Here is a 21,911-nt window from a genome sequence, read left to right as displayed (position 1 = left end):
AGATGTAAGCACTGGTGCGTACATGTTAAAATGACATGTTTTTAGATTAGCAACTAAAGATGTTTACACAGATGCACTCCTAAAACGGTCTAGAACATTTTAGACAGCCTGCCTCTTAAATGTTCCAGAGTGGCTTGTTGAATTGTCTCCCTCACTTCTAAAAAAATCTAAGGTGCTGTTGGGCAGCATCTCACTCTCTCTTTTTGATTCAAGAGAGAATTGAACAGCTGGGTGGTGTGATGGTGCAAAGATGGTGGCGCGCAGGTATAGGACAGGAGTTGGTCTGCAGCCAGTTTGGCTCGTTATTACATTTACATTATTACATCCTGTCCACCTCCTGTTGTACTGTAGATGGAGCCCTTCTATTAATCTTATTATACTGACCTTACAAAGTTTCCAAGTGTAATTTAAAGGGGGGAAAAGTCAGCAGAAGACAAATAAATAGACTGCATATGCTTATTAAACACAGAGTAAGTATTACAACGTTTTCAATGAAGATTATCCAAAAGGTTGTGGCTTATAAAACACCGAGAAGATACAAGCAACACTCCAAAATAGTTACGAGCATATAAGTTCCAGTTGTGGATGAGACGTAATACAGTCATGATTTGAAATGTGTGAAACTAAAAGATTTAAAAGGGTGTAAGGAGGGATGTAATATTTACAACTAGGAGGCTTCAGATGAACAGGGATCATTCACTGAATCAGGTAATCATTCTAAAACTGCACAGAGCCACATATTTCCCTTAAAGTCAAGAGTTGTTTTCACAGGGAACCTAAGTCTGAGCAAGACACTGAGCTTTCTTTTTTTAATTGGACGAGAGCATCTGCAAAACAGGAAAGCACAGATGCACCCTGTAATGAGGGATCTACTATGATTACATAGAGATCTGTTATCTGAATTTATCAAACAAATAGGAAGCAAATGGAGGTTTAGTCTGAAAGCAGGAAACAGCTTGTCTCAATTTTTCTCTTGTGCAAACAAACCCCCTAAAAAATAATATCTCACACACACACGTACACTCACACACGCACACACACCTGAGGCATTGTTCGCTAATTACTGACACAAGGATTCTCAAGAGGGCGAGGAAAACTGTGAGGTGCACCTCAGCATCATGGGACCTGTAGTGCCCTGCAGCATGGTTGGACCTGCGGTTCTTCCACTTCATCACTGTCGCTGCCAGCTGGTCACATGATCAGTGAGGAAGTAGGCCATAACAGGGGGGAGACTGGCAGAGTAAGAGAGAATGCTGTGTGTATAAGAAAGAGAGAGGGAGAGAGATAAAGGGGAGAAAAATCTGAGACCCTATTAGCATAGTTAGACATCCAGCACATACTAAGACACACACAAATACACTTACACACACTTCTTAATATCTAAATATCATTAAATAAAATAGGGAGAAGATGCCAAATCTTAGATGATCGAATGAACCGCCTGAGGACTTTGGAGGTTGAGCCAAAACACACACACACACACACACACACACACACACACACACACACACACACACACAGACACGAGCTTCCTCTTGACTCCTGAAATCTGATTTAAGATGGAATCTGCAATCTGGCAGGTATAGTTTTTAATCTATGCAGTTAACACAGGTTTTACTGCACAAATTCTCACATCAAAAATGAGTCTGTTTGGAAGAATCCTCAAACAACACTTACGAACAGAAATATAAAAGTTTCAACAAATATGGAAAAAACCTTCACACACACACATCAGCCTCAGACAACAAAAGAGCGTGTTGCTTTGCACAGACGTCAATCTGCCGTGCGCACTTTCCTCTGCTGAGTCATCTCCTTCAAATAGTTTTTGTTCACGCCAATTCATGTTTTAAAACGGAACAACTGAAGGATTGACATTCGGGTGGCAGAGTTGGAGCTAATGGAGTGGCTCAGATTGGCTCCTCCAGATGACACCATAAATGTAATTAGCTCAGAGTGTGTGGGGCTTAGTGTTTGTTAATACCAGTTAAAGACAATAGGCTTCTAAAGACTTTGTAATTAAAGTAACTATAATAGATTTTCTTTGGCAATTGATTCCTGAGAGGCAGTAGAACATGATGTAAAAACATAATTATATTAACAGTTTGGTTTTACATGTCCAGCCAAAGTGGGTTAAGATTAGTAGTCATTAGAAGTCTTTTTTCTGGCTATCTGGGAAATATAGGTCTAATATTCACTCTCCTTTAGCTCTGTATTTAGTCTCTGCAAACTGAAATATACGGCTCTTTAGCTGCGAAATGCTCCACAAAATTCATCAGTGGAGATTTTATGTGGATAAAATACCTCAGACACAATCTATCTGGTATAGTAGGCAATAGTCATCTCAAAATGTCCATTTGCCTTAAAGCATACTGCAGTGTGAAATTCTCCGTAAAGAAGTAAGGAAGCATGCTAATGTCTGAATGGCCATAAATAAAATATTCTGCACCAATGCATGCCTTGGGAAAAAAAAAAAGCTGGAAAATGCCCATGCATCTATTTTACAGTGGAAATAAAAAAAATCCACCGCAAAAGTGGACAGAGTTTGTAAAGAGGAAAATTAAGGCCTATGTATTTATTCATTTTTTAAAGTAACAAAAAGAAAGGTGATCAGGTAAGGCATTTACATCAGGAGTTATTTGCAAAATGTATCAAGAGGAAGAAAAAACTACTGAGAATGATTTGAAGTCTTAAAGTGGTAACACAACAGAGTTAAGTAGTGAGGATATTTGACTGGTTATGAAATAGACTAAAATCAATATTGATGCCTCTTGTTGACCTCAAAATAAAGATTGACTTTTCTATATTGTTAATTTTAACATCTAAAACCGCTGGGGGTATAGGTGTCTGTCAAAGTGATTTACAGCATGTTGCCGAAAAAGCTGCTTTTAATTTTTCCACAATTGACTGTTTATAAAAGCAGGATGAGATTTTTTGTAGAACACACTGCTTACACATGTTCAGGACAAAGAGACAAGATTACTGTTTGTCCTTAGGGGGCGCCAAAATCATCATAAACCGAAAGTTCTTTACAGTACAAACTGTTTTGCGCCGACACTATTTAAAAAAAAAATCCTCCATTGCAGTAAAATGTTTGAGTGCAAACGCGTTCATAAAGGCTTTAGTATAGACATGAATCTGCAAGTCTCATTACCTCCTGGTTTGACAGTTTCCTTTCTTATCGATCCATCCTCACACCATCAGTGTCGCCTGCATAAAAGATAAAGGACTCAACCTTCACATTCATGGTCTCATAACACAAATGGGAATTGATCTATTAATATTGGTTGGATTTATAATATATTTAAAGAAGGAAGAAGACATTTAATATTCATAAAGCCAATAGCTAAATTGCTTACATAACCTGAGGAACTTCTTATCAAAGAATGACTAGCAGTGCCCCGATGCTATGAAGTCTTCAGATGAGTTGATTGTAGAGATGCTGGAAAAACGGCGGCCACAAACAAGGTCACACACGCACTTTTATCAATATGTAATCTGACACAGCCGTCACCTTCACCAGATCTGCGCAGCGAAGCAAAACACAGAGTGACCTCCGACTCCAGTCAATGAGAGCTGATGCTAATCACAAGGTGTGTCTCCCAAACCTCAGCTTATGTGGAATGACATGGTGTAAATATGTTTGACGTGAGGGTGGCCTTAATGGCAGAAAATGTTGCAGCAGTATGGGGCGGATCATCAATACAACATTCAAACTGACACAGAAGGGAAGGAACACAGAGAGGCTATGGTTGTGTCCCAATTCCCTTAAATCTTAGACCCTCCCACCAGAGATGCACTAAGAGATGTGAGGGAACAAAGCGAAGTCAAGAAAGTACAAGGAAACGTGTTTTAAGAGACGCGTCCTTTCCTCCTGATCGTCACATGAAGCGACATCCATTTGTGATGATATCTGCTGATCACTGTTCAGCTGATTGTTTCTACACAAATACACATTAATTCACAGTAGACATACAATAACAGTGTTTTGTTTCAGTATATTACCTGATTACAAACACCTGCCCATGAACAACCTGCAGTCGTTTAAAAACATACAGACAATTTCTACAAAATGATTAGGCTCATTTCTGCCTCTATGACTCTCACAGGGATTCTCCTAATCTGTATGAAAGAGTTGCTTTGTGCATTATGTTGATTAGAAAAACGACATTAACAAAGTAAATGCCATTTACTTCAACACCGCTGAGTCAACCCAAAACTTTTGGTTGTGAGATATTTTGAAGCTGAAATGGATACATCAATTTTTTGGAAAGCAATTCTTCTGTTATTGAGTAACGGTCCAAGTGGGATACCTGTATTGCAAAATTATTAGATTTTGTGAGGATGATTGGCTTGATTCGATTTCTGAAGAGGATTGCCCTGACAGCAGTGTGTGCTGCAGCTGACTCAGACGGTGTGTGAATCACTAAGTGGCTGATCAGGAGGGAAGACATTTATACTGCAGCAGGGTCTTGGTGTGGTGCAGTCTGGTGCTTTTGGCTTTTCCCTCCTCAGTCCTGCCTGGATTTGCATCTAATTGACAAATCAGCAAACAAAGTCACTCTGATTTGCACTGAAAAGCCTCAATAACACACACTGATTGTTTCCTGGTGGGTACGATAAGAAATAAGAAGTCAGTTACGGAGCCATACAGATTTTACACACACCCTCACCCTCTGGCATTTTGATACAAATCACATTAAAGCTCCTGTGAGGAGTTTTGATCTAGTGGTGAAACAGAATGGCATACATACTGATGCCTCTATGACCTAAAAAAGTCAAAGGGACTATCAGCAACAACATTCATTATTGTTAACACTTAACAATATTTTTAATGCCACTGGGTCAGTGTCAGACAAGGCAATTAACAGTGTGCAGCAAGAACAGCCTTCACATTTTCCACAAGCAAAGTTTCACATTGACTATGACAGTTAAAAGAGAGCAGGAGGATTTATTTTTTCATTTCATAACTTTACTCATGCTTGTAGGACTACGTTAGTGAAGAGATTAGACAGAGTGAGTGCTGAAATCGCCAAAAAATGTAAGTGGCAGAAAACAACATGAATATTCCAAAGCAGGCCAACTGTTGACAAGGCAAACCGTATGTTCCACTTAGCTGCTTTCAAATAGAAATCCCAAACAAGATAAAAAAGAAGCAACATGTGCGTCCTGCACAGCTGATGTGCTCTTAGCACCACGAGGCAAAAGAGAGGGAGAGAGAGAGAGCTGTTGACAGAAGTCACGTAGATGATGCTAGTTTGAAACTTGGCTGTGCCAAGCAACCTCAACATTGTCCTCACAGAGTCACTGTGATTTGCTACTTACAGCGAACTAACCCTGATTGTTTGTCATTTGTTTGATTTAAAACTTATAAGTTTAAAAAAAAAAATAATCACAGAGGAGGCTCACTGATCAGACGCACGTATATTTTATCATAACAGCTTCAATCATAACTTATTTATGTGTTGGTGTTTCTCAAACACATTGAATGACTAAATAAATAATGATAGATTTTGAAGATTTTGCCTTGGTGTGAGTGTGTGTGCGTGTGTGTGTGTGTTTTATCCATGAGAAGACGCAGGAGGCACAAAGGAAACATTAGCAGCACATCATCTTAATTTTTTTTTTTTTTTAAACGGTACCAAATCGATTCCAATCAACCCTTAGGCATAAGTACTAAGATCCTCTCGGACTTAACTGATAGATTAGTAATAAGTTGAAGTGGGACACAGGACTGGAAAATCACTCAGTGTTTGGAAACAACACTTTGCTATTTAAAAAAACAAAACAAAGAAAGCCTTACCACCAGTATATATTTGTGTTTGTGATTTCAACCCTAACCCTAACCCTATCAAGATTTGTTATACCTTTAAACAAACCACTCAGGGAAGCCATGAATATATGCAAATTCATGAATATATATGAAGACACTTTACTGATAACAAAATCAACCCTGCAATCCTGCATTAAAAAAACTCAGCAGTGAGCAGACATTTCTTCACTATGACTGCAATTCTTCGTGTACATAATGTAAGAGGCAAAATTTCTCAGGGCTTCATTCCTTCCTTGCCATCGAGGTGTTTCCAAGCATGAAAGTAGCACACTTTCATCTGCAGTGGGGCAGAGCAGCCATGAAAGGATCAACATCTCTGAAGAAGCCATACGTCAGCCCTAGTATCTGTGTGTAACTCGGCTTCCTCATACAAATTATACAAAAAAAATGGCCTGATTCTGTTCGTATTGAATGTGTGAGGCAGTGTTCAAGGAATGTATTTAATTTAAACTGCTTAGTTGTGAATTTCCTTGATGACAACCCCTGTCACCTGACTTTACCCTCATCACATTCTTCGTGTTCATGGAGAGAAAAGTGTTTGCATTCTTGCTTTTGCTGAGACGAGGCCTTCAGCATCCAATTATTTCACTCCTTTAATGCCTTCACAGCAAAACCCTTTCAAAGACCTATTCTCCTGTTCTCTCCGTGCAGGACATGAATTCAACAGTCAGCGCTGCCTGAGAACGCAATCGAGGCTCTTAATGTACCCCTGCCCCTTCTCTCATATCACTCTAATCTGTGCGCCATATGTCATCAGACAGTATGCAGCGAACACAGATGTGACTCTCTCAGGGTTTCCATAGTTAAAAGGTTGCGACCGAATTTCAGAGTGAAATGAACTCTCTGAATGATACTCATTCTTCCAAATCTGAGATCCCTGTGGCTGCTGGACATGCTGATGTGATGAGTTTCCGTGAGGGAAACTGTCCCCTTCATCCACCTATGGTTCTGGCTCATCTTTAGTTCTTAGAAATCATTTTGTGAGTGCAATCATCATCTGGTCCAGGCAGTCCCATCATTGCCATTTAAACATTTTATGCATTAAAGGAAACTAACCAACCCATTTTTATTGCTATATGGCCAACAGTCCACCTCAGTTTGCCCCATTTAAAAATATATATATGTGTAAAGAATAAGTAGAAACACTTGGGTGAGAAGAACACAGACTCTGTAATGTTGGTTCGTTTTGTGTTGCCAACAAGCTTCCTTGTTAAGCACAGAATCAGCCTGAACAGTTTTGTGTATTGTTCAATATTTCCAGCTCATTATATTACCTGTAGCTGAATCATATGCTTTGCCAATGTTGGTGAAGACGCTGCTGTTTTAAGGTGGATATCTCGGGTGTCTAGAACTCGAGGAGTAGTCAGGGCTGTTCAGTGACCTTTGGTTTCTCTATGAACACAAAAACTTTTCTGTCATTAACCATGACCTGGATTGAAAAAGTCATTTTTGTATCCACCGCCATCACCTGTGTTTTATTTTTTTTAGCTGGTTAATCCTGGACTTTGTCATAAGAAGCTCACTCTCAGTGCTCCATAGTTTGCTCTGTAAGTCTGGAGATAATGACTTAGAATAACACTATTAATAAGAACATACTATTCTAAACATTATTTATACTCCTATTAAATGCAGAACATATGAACAAACACGCCCAATTAAAATAACGGCATTAGCAGGCTTATATTTAACATGAAACCTCCCACTGCAATGAATTCATTAATCGTTGATTGATCGACTACTCCTCCATTAGTCTTTCTTGATAATTATACACACATGTTTAAAAATCAAAAAGAAGAAAAGAAACAGGAAAATTGGCTCCCCACTGTTTGACAAGCACTGCTCATCCTCTAACTTAAAAGTCATCGGGTTTGTCATTAAATACCTGCATGTTCTTTGTCTACTTCACTTGCTCTGCAGCAAAGAAATCAGTTCTGTGGCTGTGAATAACAAGTTAAAGAAATCTATAAACAGCTAAATAATTAACAAGCTGAGTTAAAGCAGCTGATTTAGTCCAAGCATCTGACACACTTCACACTCACTAAGCACATAAGACATCATAAACATTTAGCTGGAGAAGAAAACAGTCTCTACCTGAATTCTGTGTCTGCAGCAGCTCCATGAGCACCAACCAGCTCAGCTCTCAGCTCCTCCCCCTGGCTCCCACTTTCCTTCACTTTGGCCTCCATGTTCCTCAGCTCCACCTTTACCTCCACCACGTCGACACCATGTCCCTTAATGCCCTTACTGCCACACAGATGTCAGTGGTAGTTTGTGTCGAGTTCTGCTCGGTCTCACCTGCCTAACTGAGGCCTCCATTCCCCTGAGCCACAGAGGCCGAGCAGCAGCAAAAGACCAAAAACAACCCTCATCATACAGCTACAGGACAAAACATCAGGGGTAGAGTTACCCTGTCGCATCTCCAAACTTCAGTTGGTTGAAAAAATGGGAAAAGCAACAGGTGTTTTTCCATTTGACAGTTCAAGGCTGAATGATTTGATGTGAGCTTTGAAATGATGACAAGATACAAGCTGCGGGGATGGCCTAGCGGTTAGGTTGTGCCTCATGTACAGAGGCCTAAGTCCTCCAAGTGGGCGGCCTTGGTTCGAATCCGGCCTGTGGCTAATTTCCTCTATGTACTTCCCCGTGCTCTCACTGTCCAAGAAAATAAAAGGAAAACGCCCCAAAATCCAAAATAAATCTAAAAGTAAGAAGAACATACAAGCTGCTATCAACATTTTGAAAAAAGACACGCTTATCCTGAGAGCTTTTATTGTATCTCATAAGATTCAAGGAGGAAAGTCAAAATCTTTTCCCATTACTTTTTCCCCCCCCCATTCCGATTACTTATCTTTAACAGACTTTAAAGTACGATACAATGCTGCTCTCTTAGAACATTTTGACAGTCCTTTACAAACCTCTTACTTTCCTACAAACTATTTTGTAAGGCACTAAGGCCAAATGGAAGTAAATATATGATATTTAGAGCCCTCTGGTGGTAAACCAGAATACTAAAACAGTGGGACTCATTCACCAACTGTTCATAAGATGAATTTAAAATCCACTTACCCTTTTTTTGTTGTTGCAGATTGACATTAACCAAATATTTCTTATCTGGGATTAGTTATTAGCCAAAAAACAAAATGTGCATATTTGGGTGTTGATATGCCAGTGGTAACACTGCTGTCAGGTTTTTATTGACCATATTTAAATAATGTATTTATATATCTTATTAACTTTAACTTTTTTTTGCCATATTTTTTTTTTTTTTTTTAAATATAACAACAAAAAACAAGCAACCCACATAAAAAAACCCACACACACAAACCCAAAACAAAACAGACCAAAACAAAATAGTGCTTAACTTTTAATTAAATCGTGTTTGATCATAACTGCAAAATGTTAAATTTATAATATAAACATAGCTGTAAGGTAAAAAAAATTTCAGAACAATAAAAACCTGCCTTCACCCACAGGTGTTTCAATTTACGTTCCATCAACAGTGGCAATTTTTAGAATAAATGTCAGCTTCCTCCAAATTGTGAACATTAAAAAAAAAATTAGATATGGTCAGTGCCTCTCTTCTCTTCTATTTTTTGAATCCGTGTGTGTGTTTGTGTGTATGGCCCACAGCCCTGCAGTCTTTTGCAGTCTGTGTTTTTCTATGCTTATGAGGAAAAACATGCACGGTCTTCCAATTTATGAGGAAATTAAATTCATCAATTTAAGGAAACTTGTGCGAATAATTCAGCAGCTTAAGAACACGTGATGAATCCGACATGTTTTTCTAAGCAAAAAATAAGAAAATTAAGAAAAAACTAAAGAAGATAATGGTGGATGAGGCCCAATGTTTACGACACTCAATTTTCTCTGTTAACCGAACTATGGAAAATGATCAGACTCAGATTATCACCCAGCAATGATCAAAATCAAGCAGCCTACATGTCACCAAAAGAAGATGCTGAATGATGTTTTAGTGAAGCGTTCATATCATTAAAGCTACCTGAACAATGAAAATGTGTATATTAAAGCTGAGAAGTTGTTGTTTAGTCATTGATAAGGAACGTGTAACATGCTAACCCTAGTTGTATGGTTTGGTTTAATGTTCTAAATGTAACACAAAAAGCAGAACTGAACAAAATCACTGGAACATGACCATAATAAACAAAATTCAAGTTGAGAAAATCTTTTTTTTCATACAAATACAGATGATTACAGAGCACACGAGCATGTTCTTTACATGTCCATTTTGAATGCATTCTCTGTTAATTGTTTATAAAAGTGAATCAGACGGGAGCACGTCTTAGTAACGTTAGTGTCCGTGTAAAGCCCCACATTTCATCTGTAGTGCACAGTTACAATCTTCACATTGAAAGAAACCTCTTATGAGCTATGTCTTCTTTTTTCACATCTCACTTTCTTTAATCTGATCTGTTGGAAGCAAAAACTGATCTGTTGATAGAACAAAAAGATTCCATTGATTTTGTTCTCAGTAGAAACTGGTTTCAATTTTGGATGTCTTCATAATTGTTGATTATTGTCTGCATGCTGAAGTGTGCATGTTACCTTCAGTAACTTAGTTTTAAGTCCATCACCTGTGATTTGACTCATTGAAATATCCATACACACTGGTAAAGAGTGTAAGTGAGGTTAAATATGGAACATGAAATCCTTGTTCAGAGAAGATATACAAGCCAGGACACCAATCAATCATTGTATTTTTTTTTTAATACAGTAAATGTTATTTGATGCAAATTCAACTGCATATTATACATTTCAAAGAATTTTCTTTAAGTCTATTATCAATTTAAATGTCTTTATGTCTGCCAGATATCAGATGGAAAATAAAACCGTCATGAATGATTACTGTTGCAATAAAAAGACACATGTAATGACATGTGCTTACAAAAACATTGAAAAAGAACCTAGTCGAGCACGAGAGTTTTTGGGACACTTCAAAATGAACCAAATCCCTTAAAGAACACAGAGATTAAAAAAAAAAGTTCTTCTTATTGGAAAATCAATTTTAAGCTTGGCAGGAAATGACCATTTCAGAATAAAACAAAACCAAATACTGAATTGAATACAAACAAGAGCCCACAAAGACTGGCCTGATAAGAGTGTATGCTGATATTATTTAGGGATTTATAGCACAAATAAATAAAGTTAAAGATACAAGCTAAGTCATGTAGCCCATATGTTTATAACAAAATCTCATTTACACAAGACCAAGGTTTGACCCTCACTCAATTCTAACCAAAAAGAAAATCAATGTTCAGTTCATAATGAAGTACATACAACACACCGATCCAAATAAGCAAACATGTCTGTCTTTGCTCTCTTTGAAACTTTTATGCTGCTGTCTTGGCCAGGATTCTCTTGAAAAAGAGATCTTATATTTTGTGTCAGAATATTTTCCTGGTAAAATAAAGATTAAATAAAGAAATGTTGGATGGCTGGCTGGACATCTGGCCTCCAGTCTCTCCCTTTTTGTAGGATCTAATGAGGAGTGTCCAGATTCAATGTTTACTCAGGTTTACCAATGGCTGTGTTTGTGAAATGAAGTGCATGTACTGACTTTAATACATGATTTACTACTGAGCTTTAAAATAACCCTTTAAAAGTAAACATCGAGCTGATAATTAAAGGGGGAAACACACACAGAGACTCAAGCTGCAGTGATTGTCGCCAACACCCTGAGAAGGACATAAGCTGAGGATAAAAAAAAAGCACAAAAGAAAGCCATCAAGCTGCTATTTCTTTAAATCAGTCTGGATATGACAACAATCCCAAAATTAAAGTAACTCTAAGACTAGGTAAAATAACAACGTGATACAAGTTCAAACCCAAGTAACTCAAATCTTACCAAAATAAAGTTAAGGCACTAAACAGTCAAGAGCACAAAACACAAAAAGGTTGAAATGGTTGACTTTGTAACCATCATAATGAGGCACTAAAAACTAAAAAAAGGCACTCGGTGGATGTCAGTAAAGGCATGTATGGACCAAGTAACAGAAAAAAAAGCAAATACACATGAGAAACAAAGAAAAACACTGCATTTGAAATGTTTATGGTGTCACATCTTGACACTTTCCCTGCACAAGTCTGCTAAATTTGCAATTCTCACTTTTACAAAGAAGTTTTATAAGCAAGTTAACGATGATCATTTTCAAACTACATTTCATCCATCAGGAGTTATTTTAGGTTGTTGTTTTCTGTTTAGATCTAATACAACAATAGCTTGGTAGTGTATAAAAACTGTGGCATTTGGTTATCTCTGAGGTATTCTTTTTAAAAGCCACGTTTCAGAATCCCTTTTCTGCTGTGAACGAAAATGAGCCAAATCTTTCTTTTTTCTTTTAAGAAATTACTTAAATTACAGGATTTCATCTAACACAGGAAATTCACCTTAAACCTGTCTCTGACACATTTTAACTCCAGTCCTTTCCAAAATGTTTTGAAGGTACTCATGTGTTATTTGTCATTATGATTCTCCGCTGTGTATCCCTGAAAACCAGAAAAAAACACTATCTGCAAATCAGAACTTGCTCATACATCCATCCTCAGCCCCAAAACATGAACCAGTGTCACGCACGTGTATGTTCCATATTCATAAAGACTCTGCTTCAGAGCTGTGGGTGCTGAAGTGCAACAGGTGGAAGCAAGAAGTAGGACAGCCTGTAAAAACAGCAGTAGCTGTTTGTTGTTTAGGGGGATTTCAAAGTCTTTCCAAAGCACATAGTCATGGTGTATGTATGTGTCTGTACGTTAAGTCAATTTACCATACATTTAGAGATAGCACTGAGCCTCAACAGCTAGTGTCGTCCTCCCTCATTTTGCAGGATTAGATTCAAACTTCTTCAAAGTAGGCCATTTGAGACATGTATGCAGAGTTGCGCTGCAAACACAAGAAAAGATTTCATTAATGCCTTCCATCACGACTTCATGCGCACCACATTTCACATTTTTCAATCACCAGAACAGTTTTTTTTATTAAAACTCAGTAACTGTTTATTTGCCCCAGCTTTCCTTTGATTAAAGGCGCGTGTAATATTTACCTACATAACTTAGAAGAAGAATCTAACATCCTATTCTGCTTGTGATTTTGTCTTCCAAAGTGCCTTCCGACCATTTCGCATCCCATTGGATCTATACATGATTGAGGAGTATTCTTTTTTTTGTCATACGTACATTGCTGTGAGGTAGGTAGACAGGAGGCTCCTGGACGTATCCCCTCGCCTCACTGCGGTGGTTGTAGAGGCCGGCCTGCTGCTGCTGCTGCTCCTCCAGCTTCAGAGACTCGATCTCTGTCTTCAGCTCCTTCAGCTGATCCTGCAGGTGTTTACTCTTTTCCATGTACTCCAGCCTGCATGAATGGATAACAACATGTCATTAACAAGCAGAGTTAAACGGTCACACCAGAGAAAAGTGCTGAAGATTTAAACCCACCTCTCTCTCTCAATCTCCATAGACAGCCTCTTCATGTCAGAGTCCTTAAAGTCGAGGCGTGACGATGCAGATTCATAGGCACAGTCGACTGCTTCAGGTGCAGCGGGGGGAGCAGGGGGCGTAGAGTAGGCTGCTATGAGCTGGACGACAAACAGATGGTGACTTTTCAAGGCATTCGATTTTTTTAGGTTTGGTTATTTGAGTTTTATTCAGCACCTGCATAAAATAAAAGTGAATTCTACAAATAAAAAAAATCACGATTGCTAATATCTTGTATGCACTTAATTGCTACGAACAATTTGTTTTCTCTTGTTTGCTGTAAAGATTAAAACAAGCTGGTCATTTTAACCACCAAGTATTAATAAAGACGGACTCACACATCACACAGGGAAAGATATCAATCATCTTCTCAGTTACATTGGAAACCTGTCACTGTTACAGTTTTGGATTTAACAATACATATATCTTTCTAAAAATGACTCCAAAATTCTCTTAAAACCCAAGAAAGATGACTCGTATTGTGCATGAATCTAATCTGTAAACATTTTGAAGTACAGTCAGTTATCAACCGCATTAAATGAAATGTATGCACTGCAATAAGCTCTATATATATATTTTGGGGATATTTAATAATAACTTAAATATCAAAAAGAGGCCTCATTCACCACCAAAGAATAAACTATGAAGGAAGTACAGAGTGCACTACGGTAGATGTGTGATAGTCACCGTACAGGGTATGTTGTTTTGGTGATCTCCAGCAGTTTCTGCTTGGCTCTCCGCTCAGCATCCTTTGCCTCAGTCAGGTCCTGTTTCAGGTGATCTGCCTCCTTTAACCTGAAACCAGAGGTTTGGTTTGACTGCTGGAAATCATTAAGAGTATTGCTGAATTAATATGCCGTGCATACTCTTGAGTACGTCAGCAGACTAATTTGTGTTTTTCATTCATTCTGCATAAAGTCAGTCAAATTGGTAACCAGTGATTGGCATCATTATGAGTCCATTAGATTAGAAGATTAAAACTACAGCTATTCAGCCATTCCCTGTGAAGCAAGCCTTTTAACTTAAAGCCATTATTTTACCATATACAGTTTGTCAAGGTAAATGTTACATATATAAAACTATGACAAATGCAACACTCGTCGAGATGATGTCGAACCTCCTCTCGGACTGCTCAACCAGCTTGACAGCCAGCTGCTCTGCCTCCCTCATCTTCTGCTCCATCAGCCTCTTCTCCTCCTTGGTTTTCATGGCGGTGACCTCTAACCTCTGCCTCTCCTGCTCAGCTTCTGCAGCTTTGTGGGCCAACAGCTTGGCCTCCTCCTCTGCGATCTGAGCCTTCTCTGCCAGGAGGTCCGCTGTCTCCTCGGATCGCAGCTAGATAAAAAATGTTTTTTAGTTTGAAATAAATAAAAAAAAACATCGTACAAACTGTGAACAGATACTTTGTGAAAGAGTCTATTTTATTGTTTTCATATGACATATCTGCTTCAATTTCAGTGGTTTCATTAACAAGTGGAGTCTTAAGTTTGTCCCCCGTACAGGAGCTTGTAATGCAGTTTGTCTGGAGCTCTCACCAGTGCTTCATTGGCCAGTCGTGCCTCGTCTTGCAGCTGGAAGAGTCGTCGTTCCATCTCTTCTTTTGCTCGTTCTGCTTCCTCCCTCATCTGTTTTTCCCGTGCCAGGATCTGCCGTTCCATCTGAAATGAAGAAAATCAACCCCGTTCAAATAATTGTGATAGCCGTTTTTTAAGCAGACTGTCCATCCTGTCTTGTTTCATTACTCAGGTGCAGCTAAGAGAGGGCTAACCTTCTTCCGAGCCTTCTCCTCTTTGGCTTGAGCCTTCATCTGCTGCACTTCGATTGAGTCAACCTTCCTCCTCCTCATGAACAGATCATGATTACCGATGCACAACTGCAGGATCTGAAGATACAGGCAAACCAGCAACATCTTATTTCCCGTGACTTTCCTTTAACTGTGCCATAGTTGAACATTAACTCGGACAAAGAGGTAAACTGACCAGTTTGTTGACACGCAGTTGAGAAGAGTAGAACTTGAAAACATCTTTCTTCTTGTCGAGGGGTTTGATTGTGAACTGAGACACAAGAAAGTTACAAGGCTTATTTTATTATGCACATTTTTTCACAACAAAACAACCATGATGCCTTAACAACAGTACGGCTACATGTGTTGTCATAACCGCTAAAAAAGCCTCAACTCCATCAGCAGGACAGTGATGAGAACAGGAAGATAATTTAAAAAAATTTACAAATCAATTGAAAACAAAACAGGAAATTCAGAATATTGTGCCTAAATGTTTTTACCTCTTTTTCGCTGTAAGAGATGTTGCGGATGCCGCTCCAAGGGAAGGACTTGTTAGGGTTGAGTTTACTGTTGGGACTGTAGATGTGAAGGCCCTGGGCATCTACTCCAAGCAACAGGTCTGTGTCCCTCTTATTTTGCTGTTAATGTGAGGTGTAAAACAGAAAAATGTAAACCAGCATGACAGCAATGTGTGAGGTTGCATGACATAACTGACCTCGATTTGACAGAGCGATGAGTAAGTCATTTACACTCACAGTGATGGCAAAGTAGCTGACCCCGTACATCTCAAGGTCCTGAGCGATTTTGAGATATTCCATCTCAGCCTCATCCCTGTGTAGATGGTGGAAAATCAGGAAGAGAAGATGTATCAAACTAGGATACAAGAATTGCTCCAGAACTATTGAATCTAGGATTACACCTTCTGTGCAGGTGTTAATCTTTCTTTACATGTTGGATTTCAGAAGGTTCCCATAGGTTAGTCTTACCTGGCAATGCCTCTGTGCTCTGCATACCAAGCTGTAATCTTCTCCTCCCACATGTCAGCTGTCATTTGGTATTGCATTAATACCTAGAGGAAAAAAACCATAGGATCACAGGAAATGATTATTTCACTTGTTTCCTGTGGTCCTATTCAAATAAAGCTGATTTGTTTTAAATAATAAAAAAAAAACATTTTTGTTCTACATGTGTTCTCGTCTTTGTTTTTGTGAACTTACATTTCGATCTCAGTTCATATTGACATTCTCTTATTTGAAAAAAAAAAAAAAAAGAATACAGTGTGGTAACTCTCTCCAAGGACGATGGAATTCAGTTGAAAATAACGTAGCAGCTTGGTATAACTTATTTGTTTGATATACTGCAATGGATACTTAAAGTCTTGTGGTTCAATCTTCAAAAAAATTGTCATACACTTGAAGAATACGGTAGAATCCCATCCCTGTTAAATACTATATTATGTACACACAATATCAAACAAAAGTCAGCCAGTGGTAAAGCAAGGTAAACCAGACAGGCAGTTAACTAAGGAAGAACAAGCGAACAATTATATTCAGCTTTTATATTAAATGAAATGTGCAGAGGAAATGGTAATGTTGACTCACCCTTTTTGGCAAAAGCTCATCTTGGGCCAAGAAACCGGGCTTGTGAAAATTTGGGTCGTAGTCCCCATACTGAGAGTGAGATCCAAGAGGAGCCAGTAGGAAATGAGGGGAAAAAAAGGATGAAAAAGAGGGGGAGGCGGAGACAGTGAGAAATGAGGACATTCATTTTTCATGGCACAAAAAACGTGATGCCAAGTCTAACTGAAAATAAAATGTACACTGTGCTTCATATACAGAATACAGATAGGATGATCATGTTGCAGCAAATGAAAGAATGGGCTTTCTCACCTTGGCTTGGACCGCATACGATGCCAACAGAACAGATGCTTCTGGGGAACAGAATATCTCTTCATCTAATATCTGTTTTTTCACCTGTACAACAGTTTGAGGACATGCATGAACAAGGAAAGTTTTTCAGTCAGTTTCCTAAAATATTTTTTACCTACATTAACAAATCTATATCTGTGTTTGTGCTCATATATATATATATCAGATTAAATGATGCTTTCAGAGAGAGGTTGTCCACTGAATTACCTGTAAGAAGAAGAGGTGTTGAGTTATTTCTTGGACAAGCTCTTCTTCTACTTTTTCTGGGAAAAATTTTGCCAGGAAATGAAATGTTATGGGAGAGTCCTTGGGAACCTCCTGATCCAAGACCTTGATGAAAAATAAAACAACAAGAGAGCACGATGTTAATGTTTTTGTTTGACCAACATGCACTAACACTGAAATATAATGTCAAGATCAGTGTCTGTGTTATTAGTTACAAAACCCAATTTATCTTTGATTCAGAGTAAATACATAAAAACGTCAGGCCTTTCAGATATGAGTATGTACTGTATTTACTTTACTGTCATAATACATATTTGGACAGTTAAAAACAAGCAATATCAGGATGTCACCCTGAACTTCCATTTCAAATGCTGCAAACAAATAACTATCTGAATTGTGCAGAAGATTTTAACCTTATAGTATCTGAATTAGAATTCATGTTGTGTGTTTTTTCCCCCCAGTCCTCAGCCAGTAGGACAAACCCAGTAACTCCCATCTTGACTCACCCGTTTCTCTGGTTTCAGCCAAGCGTAGGTGTCCTTCACTGTGTACCTGAGTCCAAAGAACCAGGTCTCCCTCAGACCAACAGTGCGACACACCAAGTCAAAAAGGTCTTTGCCTTTCCACTTCACCTGAGAAAATCAGCCAGGGGTAAGTGAAGATGTCAAAAAAAAACTTTGTCATCAATTTGTTGACACAGAATATTGAAATCAACACGGACATATTTGAATCACATACTTCATCTACATAAATTGACTCCAAAATCAGAGCGCAAAGAGAGGCAACTTAAAATATTTCCTTGGGAAAAGCTCAACTAAGGCTTTTCTAAGGAAGTTGTATGACACCTTTAATAGTTCTATGTTAAGAAACATGCATAACTTTTTCTCTCCTTTCTCTAAAACTGCAGTGCACAGATGCCAGAACTGTAAAACCACTACCAGTACATGCTGCATCTAAAAATGATACCATCACTGGGGTAAAACTTCTATTATCTAGTGTGCAAGGCTATTTCAGGGTCATTATCCAGGAATCTGAGTCAGCTACATTCATGTGAGCCAATAAACAATTAAAAAACACAACATTAACCAAGACTTGGAAATAAAACACTTTTCCATGTAGAGAAGGATGAAGCATTGTGTCGTGATTTAAATGTAGTACCTCACAGCTGAACTCCATCTCAGCATCCATGGTGATAACTTTGACTTTGAAAGTCTTTGGCTGTTTCTTTTTAAGCCCTAAAATAGACATTTTCAGTGTTTTGCTGTCAAAAAAAAATCCTGCGGGGGGGAAAAGACAAATTCAGTATTCAATAGTGTAGCTACAAAAAAAAAAAGACATTTACCAAGTAAAAATAAAAACGCGTTATTAGAATGATACTTGATCTGGGAGTTTACCGTATCGATTATGTAGTGAGATACCACTTTATCCACTGTTAAATACAACATACATCTGAACATTCAGATTAATCTCATTACCAGCGATCACAGTTACGATCTTCTGCCGTCCCACAAGGCTCAGAGGAGGCTAGGCTTTTTTGTTAGGAAGACCAATGCTTGGCTAACAGCGTTAGCTTTCCAACTATGCCACGAAAACGCACCAAAACAAGCGGAACTTTTTCAAGTTATCCATGATGAAATATATCATACGGAAGATGTTGAACCTCTCGATAATGTTTTAAAAGATCACTTGGAAACAACTTTACAGACGTTATCGATAGCTAAGTGACTTAGCTAGTTAGCTCTACTGTTTAATATCAGGAGGACTTTCCAGAAGATTTTTGTTTTGACTCCTGAATACTCTACAGGTGGAAGCATGAATAGCAGCCTGGGAAAACGGTACTGCACATGCGCGCGTCTTTAAAACACAAATGTCGCCTTCAGGGACTGTTGGGAATACTGCGCTTGTCGGTAATATTTACAGTCTACGGTTTATGGACGTTTTAGTAAACACACTATATAGAAACCTTGTATGGCGCAGCATCGGCTCGACGTTTTGCGCGTATTACAAAGTATTTGATCGGTGAGGTAACAAAATGTGCCCGGCTGACATAAGGCTTAAGCAGATAGTGCAGTGATACTGAGGTTACTGTGCCTTAAAATCCAAGCTTTCTGTTTTTCTATTATGACCCTTGTGTTGTCTGCAGATTACAGTATACAGTCTGTGGTTTACGGCATGATTCAAAAGTTGTACTGGTGTATTTGTGTTCCAGCCGTCTGAAAAAAAAGAGAGTTACAGGTAACTGTGTCTGCTCCGTATGTAAAGCTCATGTGTTATCTTAAGTGTGCTACATGTAGCAGCAGGGCGTAGCCTATACTTTATAAACCTTGCTTAGGGTATTGTTATTATTGATTGTGCCTGACATTGCACACTCCTTCCCTACTGCTTACATAGGGAGGTCTTCTTAGTGGACTGTATAGTGATTGTGTTGAATGAGTGGACTATAAAGTGATCTGATATTCTGTTTTATTTGGCTTCACATTTTACATGTGTATGTGAAATCACCAAAAGCAATCACTGTGACTGTAGGAACACACTAAAACAACAGAGTAAAGGCTCAGCTTTTACATGACGAATGGTGTACTCACTGGGATAGGATACAGTACACACTAAGCTGTTTACACTTCTTAAAGTCTTTCATTGTAAGCAAACGTCTAATCATTATTACTTGTCTATCTGTTTAGACAGATTTGTCTATAATGTCGGCTGGTAGGACATTAGAAAATGTCAGGGCGACAATCTTATCCGCTCACAAGAGCTCCACCATAGAAGATAAGATCAGCTTTTACGACTCCTGGGCAGAGGACTATGAACAGGTGAGATAACTGAAGTAATGTAAAATATGTATTTTTCCAGTTAAAGTTGAGTAAAAGTGTCTTACCTGTACTTGAATTTGTATTGTTTGGAAATAAAATGCAGTCCAATCACAGTGTGTGTAGGCTATCTTATAAAATGTAAAGTTTCTGTTTTCTTTTTTATATGTCTTAAAAAAAAAGTTCAATGGGACTTCTTCATCTATGATATAAGCCACTGTTTTTCTTACATTTTTTTAATAGGATCTGGTTCTTCTTGACTACCGTGCACCAGGTCTGGCAGCAAACATGATCTCCTCTCATTACAGCGGTGACCGTGAAGCAGCTCTCATGTTGGATGTGGCCTGTGGTTCAGGACTGATGGCCAAACAGGTGAACTCACCAGAGAGGGAACAAGCCTCAGCCTCTGTCTTAAGGAAACTGCATTTTAAAGTTGCAACTACTTTCCAACAGACACGGAAGAGTAACTTTCTTATCTTGGAGTAAAAAAAGCTAAAATATGTCTCGTAAAATATTAAATCTGTGGGGATGTTGAGTTAAAAATATGTTTTCCAGTGAATGTAATCTTTAGTAAATAGTGCGTTGGATCAGAATCTTTTTTAAAGACACCTTTACTTTCTTGTTCGTGTGAATTAGAACTGCACTAACACCTTTATCTTCAATTTTTGGATTTAAGTTGAACAGATTTGACTAAATGTGTCTTTTTTTTGGTACAGATGAAGAAACTGGGATTTGGACATTTTGTGGGAGTTGATGGAAGCAAGAGTATGATAAAGGTGGCTGAACAGAGTGAGCTCTACCAGGACCTGAAGCAGTGTATGCTTGGAGAGGAGCCTCTACCTGTCCAGTGGGGTATTGATGCTTCATTGTTTCACTTTTGTCATTGATCTTTTGGATATGGGAGAGATCCTCATGTAGGGTGGATAACTTTAATTTGACAGTTATTATAGACCCATTAGCAATATTTTCCTCTGTTTCCCCTCTGATTTATGTTGCCATATATTTATCTGATTTAATTGAGAGAGAAAAAATCTGTAAATATTCTCAATATTGTGAATGACCTTCATTATAAGCAGCAGTTTTGTAACTACGATGATCTATTTTTGAAATTAACTTTCTCTTATCTTCTTCACTTTCATATCTTCAGCTGGTTTGTTTGACATAGTTGTGATCACTGGAGCACTCAGTGTTGGTCAGGTCCCTGTTAGTGTAGTCAGAGAGCTGTGCAGGTCCACCAAACAAGGTGAGAATATTTTGTTTGTTTGTTAATTCCACGCCATTTCTACTGCAGTAATGACAACCAGCATCTCAAAACTGTATATATGATTGATAGCATCACTGCACTGATCCTGTTTCCACTAGGTGGCTACATTTGCATGACCACCAGAAGTAACCATGACAATCTGGTCTACAAAGCAGCTCTGGAGTGTGAGCTAGAGCAAATGGAAGAACAGGGGCTCTGGTCTTCTGTTGAGGTCACTGAGGTGGACAAATGGGAGAGAGGGGTGTCAGACAAGGAGGATGGTTATATACCTGGCGCTGTGTATCTCTATAAGAAACTATAGAAATATTTAGGACAATGTCATATTCCAATTACTGCATAATACACTTTAAAAAGAGTCTGGATTTCTGATGTTGAATAAATGTTTCAGTTCCATGTTAAAGAACATACATTCTACATGCTAAACCATTTAGCAACAACCATTTCCCCTTCTTGACAACCACTTCAATTTGATACAGATGCACAGTAACTTTCCTAATACAAGAATAACAACACAATCCAGAGAATCGAGTAATAAATGAAGGTGCAACCTTTGTGTGTTGGCTGTGTGTCTGTTGTAAATTCATAT

General features: G+C 38.4%; 2 protein-coding genes across 12 annotated transcripts in view; one reads left to right on the top strand and one right to left on the bottom strand.

The window, feature by feature from the left end:
* The window catches only part of LOC132988184 (methyltransferase-like protein 27), a 144,673-nt gene extending 122,797 nt beyond the window's left edge, over positions 1 to 21,876 (top strand). For 2 of the 11 annotated variants that reach the window (XM_061055395.1, XM_061055399.1), the window contains exons 2-6: positions 19,933 to 20,064; positions 20,305 to 20,433; positions 20,778 to 20,913; positions 21,209 to 21,304; positions 21,424 to 21,876. In XM_061055395.1, the coding sequence (XP_060911378.1) occupies positions 19,933 to 20,064; positions 20,305 to 20,433; positions 20,778 to 20,913; positions 21,209 to 21,304; positions 21,424 to 21,626 (696 nt within the window). In that variant the 3' untranslated portion in view covers positions 21,627 to 21,876. Of the gene's footprint in view, positions 1 to 19,036; positions 19,271 to 19,310; positions 19,487 to 19,932; positions 20,065 to 20,304; positions 20,434 to 20,777; positions 20,914 to 21,208; positions 21,305 to 21,423 lie in introns of those variants that run through there. The other 9 variants (XM_061055396.1, XM_061055403.1, XM_061055397.1 and 6 more) reach the window with 9 other exon arrangements.
* nf2b (NF2, moesin-ezrin-radixin like (MERLIN) tumor suppressor b) lies at positions 11,028 to 18,528 on the bottom strand. Its single transcript, XM_061055389.1, has 16 exons — positions 18,410 to 18,528; positions 17,758 to 17,883; positions 17,234 to 17,356; positions 16,988 to 17,071; positions 16,700 to 16,768; positions 16,085 to 16,167; positions 15,854 to 15,929; positions 15,599 to 15,736; positions 15,295 to 15,369; positions 15,084 to 15,197; positions 14,851 to 14,973; positions 14,433 to 14,650; positions 14,008 to 14,110; positions 13,277 to 13,416; positions 13,019 to 13,193; positions 11,028 to 12,725 (listed from the first exon to the last, which is right to left on the bottom strand). Exons 1-16 carry the CDS (start codon positions 18,497 to 18,499, stop codon positions 12,678 to 12,680), a joined length of 1,785 nt encoding a protein of 594 aa, XP_060911372.1. The 5' UTR covers positions 18,500 to 18,528; the 3' UTR covers positions 11,028 to 12,677.
* Positions 21,877 to 21,911: the final 35 nt, after the last annotated feature.

This window comes from Labrus mixtus, chromosome 14, assembly GCF_963584025.1.
Source record: "Labrus mixtus chromosome 14, fLabMix1.1, whole genome shotgun sequence".
NCBI classification, from domain to species: Eukaryota; Metazoa; Chordata; class Actinopteri; order Labriformes; family Labridae; genus Labrus; species Labrus mixtus.
Note: the sequence above shows the minus strand (reverse complement) of the source record. Positions and strands in the feature narration are given on the sequence as shown.